Consider the following 6910-nt stretch of genomic DNA (forward strand, 5'->3'; position numbering starts at 1 on the left):
GGTGTTTCGAATAAATTAAGCAAGGATAAGTTGTGCGAGAAAAAGAGCCTTGGATCAAGCGGAAATGCCGTGGAACCGATCGTCTTCAGTGAGTCGAGTTCGGGCGGTCTGATCAGTGAACATTTTCCGTCCTCCTAAATCTTCTCTTCTCGGTGTATTATGAACTTGAACTCGTCCCGCGCTGTTTTACAGGGAAAGTCCATGCGCGCAAGTCGGACTTGCGCTCAAATTGATCGCGCTCATATTGATTGCGCTCGAATCGGTCGCGCTCAAATTGATCGCGCTCAATTTGAATCCGCGCTCAAGTCGGATTTGCGCTCAAGTCGGATCTGCGCTCAAATTGGATCCGCGCTCAAGTTGGATTCGCGCTCAAATTGGATCCGCGCTCAAATCGGAGCTGCGCGCAAATCGACTTGCGCTCAAATGTGGCGTCACCCTCCGAGAAGCTTCATGTCGTTGAAAGGTCGCATTCTCGCTGTTATGCAGCGCCGTAACTCATTTGCCAGGTCTCGTCGCAGTTCGATTTCGTCATCTTTCAACAGCGGCGCGCTCAGTTTTTTGGGGGGGGGGGGGGGCGACTAGAGTTTTTGAGGGCACCAGACGACCAAAAATGATGACGCGCCTTCTCGGGGTCCATAAAATGGCATTGAAACCGAAGAATCCTGGTTGGGGCCTTGGCCCCCTTGCCGCCCCCCTGTGCGCGCCTCTATCTTTCAAGTCTGCAGTGATCTCGTTTCCCAATTCTCGAACGCCTCTCGAGTCCGCACATTCCGCAAACTCGACTATTGCACTCTTTTCGGGGTTAAATTGTAGATTCATCTGAGCTCCAAACTCCGATACCTCTCTGAGTAGTTTTCCCATATCTTTCCAAGACTGTGCTATAAGCTATAAGAACTAAATCGTCCGCAGATAGCAATCCGCCGATGTGAACATCTTCGGTTCCCTGGGGTTGAACATGTTCCCAGGTTGACGTACTTTAAAGCCGACTCCTGTCCCTTTCAGTCTCTCTTCTAGTTCTGATATGTATAGGATGAATAAGATCGGGCTCAGCGGACATCCTTGCCTGAGCCCATTCTCTGTGTGAATGGTGTCCGACTCATGTAAGCCGTGTCTCAGCCTCACGGTGTTGGCCGTGTATAGGAGTTTGATCATGTCCAGGTGTTGCCTGGGGACTCCGTTACGTTCCAACACTTCCCTCAAACATGCTCTGTCTATCCGGTCGTACGCTTTCGTACAGTCGAGGAAGCATGTAAGTAGGCCGCTTTTCTCTCGCCTCGCAATCTCGATGGTAGACGTGCGTATGAATATGCAGTCCTCCCCTCGTAGATCTTTCCGGAAGCCATGCTGCATTTGGCCCAAAACCTCGTTGTTTTCCATCCAATCCTGGATTTCCCTGCAGATAATCCTCGCAAATAGCCTGAACAGAATCGAGGAAACTGTAATCGGCCGATACGTGGATAGGACTCCCTTCTGCGGGTTACTTTTTGGGAGCAAGGTCAGTCACCCCTCCCGCCATTCCTGCGGAATTGGCTCGGTGCCTTGCATTATCCGGGTGAACAGCCTTGCTACGTATTCGTAGCCTGTCACCCCCATTGACAAAATGACATAGGCCGGGATCTCATCTAGTCCCATTGCCGAATTAGTCGATACTTTTTGAGTGCTTCAGGGATTGTTTCCGCGTTTACTCGCAGGTCCATCCCTGGTAGCGCTCTCATTATGTCCAGGCGAGATTCCCCTCCCTGGTCTCCTCGTGTGGCATTTCCACATTCTAGAGGCTTTCTAAGCACCGTTGTAAGAGGCTCCGTCATGCCCTCCTCTCACTTCCGCGCCGGTGTCATCGACGGCTTTCGTAGACTCGGACTTGCTTCGCTCCTCTCTTCGAGTGTATTGCCAAAAACGTTTGGCAATGCTCGTTCTCGTGGTGCTCGGATTATGTGGTCATACATTTCCCGATCTTGGAGGGCTATCTCTGTCTGGATCTGGTCGTGGATTCTCTGTTGAGTCTCCTTGAATCGTTCCGCAATACTGCGTTTCTCAGCGACCATTCCCATCTTCCGCGCCCTCCGCAGCTCCCTACCCACTATTTTTTTTCTCTCTGTATAAGAGGGAACCGGGTGGTTCTGTACGACCCTGGTCTTTTTTGTATGTTTCTTAATATTGCTTAAGATGGCCTCCCTAAGTGTTTCGTACTTAGGCCAATCGTCCAGCATCTGCTTCCTCAGGGTCTCCTTGGTTTCTATACTCGCTCCGGTTTTGTCTAGCATGGCTCCCGGTTTCCCTTCGGCTTTCGAGACGTTTCGGACATCCCTCGTCTCGATTATAAACTCAGCTGTTATCAGATTGTGGTCTGAGATCTGGGTCCACAATCTCTCCTCATCAATCTTCATACCCCTGAGTTTCCTAGAGGCTATTTCGTTGCACAGTACATAGTCGATGACCGCGTACTCCCGAGTGAATTTCCCTTCAGATTTTTCGGAGGCATTAAGTATGATGGGCCCATTCTGGCTCACGAAATTCTTCAACAGCCAACTTCTGGAATCTTCCACTTCTGCGAATTGGTTTATGTGACCATTCATGTCACCCCCAATCACTACGTGCGTCTCTCCCTTGCATTTTTGGTGCAGGTATCCTGTCATGTCCTCAAACAGCTGACCATTTTGTCGTCCTCTCTCGTGAGCGACATACACTGAAAGGAAAATCCATTCCGATCCTCGTATTTCTGTTCTCAAGGCCATGGAGTGGTTTCCCCTCTTTGAGGAAATAACTCGACCTAGATCCACCGGGATGAGAATTCCTACCCCGGCTTTCGCGTGTTTCCCTGTTTTCCCCTCGCGGTTGCTCCCGAACCACTGGTACTGAGCAATTTTTGGTGGACATTCTTCATTCATAAGCCATGTTTCATTGGCGAATATATGTAATTCCTCTTTTCACCGATCCGTCCTTCCTGTCGATATCGGTGAATACGTCCTCAACTAAGCACTTCCATTCGCTCTTTGTTCTGCCCCCCCCCCGAAGATCAAGAACACCGATTCTGATTTCATAGTCTTCAAGAGCGACATCATTTATTCTTGGAGATTCCTTCTTTCGTCGGCTCCTGGCTCGTCTTCTCGATGCTTGGCTCGAATCCCCCGATGTGGCTGTTGGGGGGTATGGCCGTCAGTTGGAACGGCCCTGTCCTGGGCTCGTCCCGCTGTGCGGACCACGTGAGTATGGGGCGGTCCTGCCCCCTATCCCGCGTCCTCGACCGCGTGCAGCTGTCCCGCTGCCGGCCCCTCTACCGGCGTGGCCCAGGCTGCCGCTAGGACCTCCCGTTTGAGCAGTATCCTCTGCCCCTTTTTTCTCCTTTTTCAGTCTCTCGGTCTCGAGAGATTTGTTTCTCATCTTTTTCATATGAGCCTTCAATTCCTCCTCCCCAGTTTGATCGAGGAGGAGTGTTTCGATGTACCAGGCTACGAGTTTTTTACCCGTCTCCTGGCTGCCTTGTTTCGTCAGGCGATCGTTATTGAATGGAAGCTTATTCAAATACATTCTTCGAAGATTGAGGATTGAAACCTTATCAGGTTCCGTGTCGGCCCATTACTCGACCATTCTATTGACCTCAATCGCCGATTGGGCCAAGTCCCCTTTCTCTGGGAGATTCACCCAGGTCACGGAGACGACTTTCTCGTGTGATATGGCGTCATTCATCACTTAAATGATCTCAGCCCCGGAATCCTTGACTTTCCACGCTCGGAAATCCTCGTCGCGCAGGTTAGTCATTCCTGTTTCTAGGAGCAGATGCACATACGCTGCATCGGTTTCGAGTAAGATCTGGTCGATCTTCTCGGCGTGTTTCGCTAGTAGACTCCTCTTCTCGCGTAGGAGATTCTTCCTACCGAGGAGACCAACGAGGATCCTCTCGTTCTTGAGGTCTTCGAGGATACTCTCTCCGACCAAGACAGTCATTGTGATCGGGTCTCTCCTAACCTCGTCCACTGCCATACCTTCGGCTTGGTCACCGATATCCTTCAGTGCCGCCTCGGTTTGTTTTTGTTTCTCCTCTCTCCGTCCAATCTCGACGGTGAGAGCTTTAACCACAGTTGCGTGGTTGTTAATGAGTTCGCTGTCAGCGAGAACTTGTTTCCTCAATTCTTCCTCTAACGCGGACATTCTCGGCCTTGGCAGATTGATATCTGCTAAGGCAGCGTTGTGTTCTTCCGTTGCGCGTGCCATGAAGTCATTCCCCCACACGCATGCCACACAATTCAGTGCGGCTTATGCAAAACATCGCACAATTTTCGTCGGGTGAAGCCATCTCCTCCTCAAGGAAGCCCGAAACTTCTGCAGCGACAATTCGAAACGAGGCTGCAAACTATATTTTTTGGGAGCTATTGGATCTGTCGCCGAAATATGCAATCGATTCGACATGCTCGAAAATCTTCCATCAGATTATAGACGTTCTTCTCGGACTAACCGAATGATCCAGGCAGAGCTCTCGATCGTGTTCATTCAACGTGACGTTCCGCCCGTCAGAAACGCATACGGAGTGATCATTACCCGGTGTGACGAACTTCGGCGCCAGGAAGAGATAGACTGCAACACTTCAAAGACCAACGAGTCCCAAACTCGGGCTTCTCTTAGCCCCACCAAAGCGTGGAAAGCAGCCGTCCCAACAACGCGTGTTTGGGGGCACAACGTAGGGTGAAAGAACCGTTTATGGGACACCTAAGGGTTTTTCCATGGTGGGCTACGGAAAAAACGTTTTCCGGTTATGGAACGGAGTGTTCTCCAGATGTCCAATGAGTCGGCCGGGTGTTGCTGTAAAACAGGAAGGGGGTTTGATTCATCCTGAGCACTTGCTATATTCGTTCCAGAGGACAAGCGAGGGGAAGTCCGATAGAAATCTCTCTAGGCGTACCGATTACGACGTGAGGCTTTTTGGCGAGCATCATCGCTTGAGTCATCAAATCGATTCCACCGACGATCACAGCTGTAAAGAGACCATCCCGATTTGTAGTTCAGCAGCAGAATACAATCCTTTTGGACGCACAGATTAGTCTCGCACCAATCTTCTAGGCTCTTTCTCCCCGCCCGGGATCCCGAGGCGGTGAATCGTCTCTGAGCCGTAGACTCACCGCTTTTGATGCCGATCGTTGAACCTAAAGCTCCAAACTGTTCCGAGATTTGGAAAGCAAACTCTCTTGTTGGGGTCAGAATCAATGCGAAAAGCCGAGCGGGGTTCTCCAGAAGCGTTTGTAGGATCGGCAACGCGAAGGCTGCCGTTTTCCCAGATCCTGTCTCGGTGAGACCGATGATATCCCGTCCCTGAAGAGCCACGGGTATCGCTTCCTTCTGTATCTTCGAAGGTGTTCTCCATTTCAGCGCTTCGCAGGCCACATTTCAGCGCTTCGCCAGGTACAATCTCACCAAGAGCGTTAAGCGAAGGAAGTCGTCTCGTAGTTGGCGGCTCTCTACACTGGGAGGAAGAATGAAAAATGACTCGACTCGGCTTTCGTGAATCCCTTATCACACAGAACGTTCATCTGATAAACTCAAACGGTCTCCCTGGTGCGTAACGGTTGTCAATGCCTCCGACGGATGGATCAGGTGTTTCGGCATGGTGGTCGTGAGTCGTGAGACTCTGGACCACCATGCTGTCTCCTCGGGAGGAGTTGGAATGAGGTCAAGTGGTCGCGATTCCTGCCACACGGGATCAGGGGCCGTCCCCTCCTCCATGTGGAGTTATCTATCGGTGGAGCTCGTGGAGAAGCACGTGCGTTAGTTTTAATGGCGAGAAGCGCGCGCTTATGTTAGATCGACTTCCACAGCGAGACATTGTGCAGAATGGATTAATCTGTTCACTCACCCAGTCTTTTAAAGTCGTGTTGTCTTCACCGTCATCAGGGTCATTCCCCTGTGTAGTTTTGAGCTCATTTTAGAGACGATCTTCATCTTCACTCGAAGTCGCCATGTTGACGCAGCGTTCTATTTTCCTCGGGCTACTGGCCACACCAGCCCCCAGCCCGCCCGACCGGCTCGGCTTCCGACGATTTGGAGAGTGCGGTGCGGCAGCTGCCTCTTTTCTGTCTTCTGAATTCTGAGCTGTGTGCGGCGGACGAGATCGGGCCACCATTTAAATCAGAACGAGTATGCGGTCTTAGATCAGAATCCCATCAGGATACCGGAAAATCACTGACCGAAAGTTGAGCGGCATCGAAAGAGCACACACTGCTCGAGGTACCGATAGCTAAAGCTCGGAACAGGCTGGCGTAATTCTTGCCCGACTGCATATCGGTTGTGTATTTGGAAGAGAACGGAGTGCAGCTCGCTGCGGCATGGCGCTCAGTATTTCTAAAAACAACGTGCATTTGTGCAAGATTCAGGCTGTGACAGAATTCACCAAAACAGAATTATCGATTTCATTCTGTAAATCCGATGGGGGTCACTATCTGAACCACTTCCCCACGTATAAACTCGGCGATGGAACTCAGTTGTTCTCCTCGAACTCCATATGCCGATATATTTGGCGTCAAGCGGGAAAGCAAGTGACCGAAGAGGATGATAAGTGGTTGACGTACGAAAGTGGCGTAGTGAGACCGTTCGTTGCCGGGATCCTTCTCGGGAAGAACGTCGAGTTCCGACCGAGTTTCGAGCCAGCTCCACCGACGAACTCGTTGGGACACCTTGTGATTTGCTCCACCTTGAGTTATCTCAGAACGAAGAAAGACTTCAGCTGTGATTTCTTCCCTCCGAATTACGCGGATTTCGAACGGAACTTCAAGCACATTCTCCCTCAGGCTTGTGTTGCTGAGTGCTTGGCCGGTATGTACATAGACGTACAAGTCCCTCGAGAGAGCCGCCCTAGGTGACGTTTCCAAGATCCTCCAGTCGGTGAATTCCACGGAGCCAGAACGCTGAAGAGCAGAAGTAC

The 6910-nt window shown here is 51.0% G+C and overlaps 2 protein-coding genes across 2 annotated transcripts in view; one reads left to right on the forward strand and one right to left on the reverse strand.

Annotated features, from left to right (window-relative positions):
• Positions 1-4726: 4726 nt before the first annotated feature.
• LOC100907184 (probable ATP-dependent RNA helicase DDX47) lies at positions 4727-5598 on the reverse strand. The gene is made up of 4 exons (XM_003746351.1): positions 5538-5598; positions 5115-5378; positions 4898-4969; positions 4727-4797 (listed from the first exon to the last, which is right to left on the reverse strand). The coding sequence occupies exons 1-4, from the start codon at positions 5596-5598 to the stop codon at positions 4727-4729; spliced, it is 468 nt and encodes a 155-aa protein (XP_003746399.1).
• A 716-nt stretch (positions 5599-6314) lies between these two features.
• The window catches only part of LOC100907326 (methionine--tRNA ligase, cytoplasmic), a 1957-nt gene continuing 1361 nt past the window's right edge, over positions 6315-6910 (forward strand). Inside the window, exon 1 of the mRNA XM_018640643.2 lies at positions 6315-6801. Coding sequence (XP_018496159.2) covers positions 6315-6801 — 487 coding nt within the window. The remainder of the gene's footprint in view (positions 6802-6910) is intronic.

This window comes from Galendromus occidentalis, unplaced genomic scaffold (assembly GCF_000255335.2).
Source record: "Galendromus occidentalis unplaced genomic scaffold, Mocc_1.1 scf7180000077495, whole genome shotgun sequence".
NCBI classification, from domain to species: domain Eukaryota; kingdom Metazoa; phylum Arthropoda; class Arachnida; order Mesostigmata; family Phytoseiidae; genus Galendromus; species Galendromus occidentalis.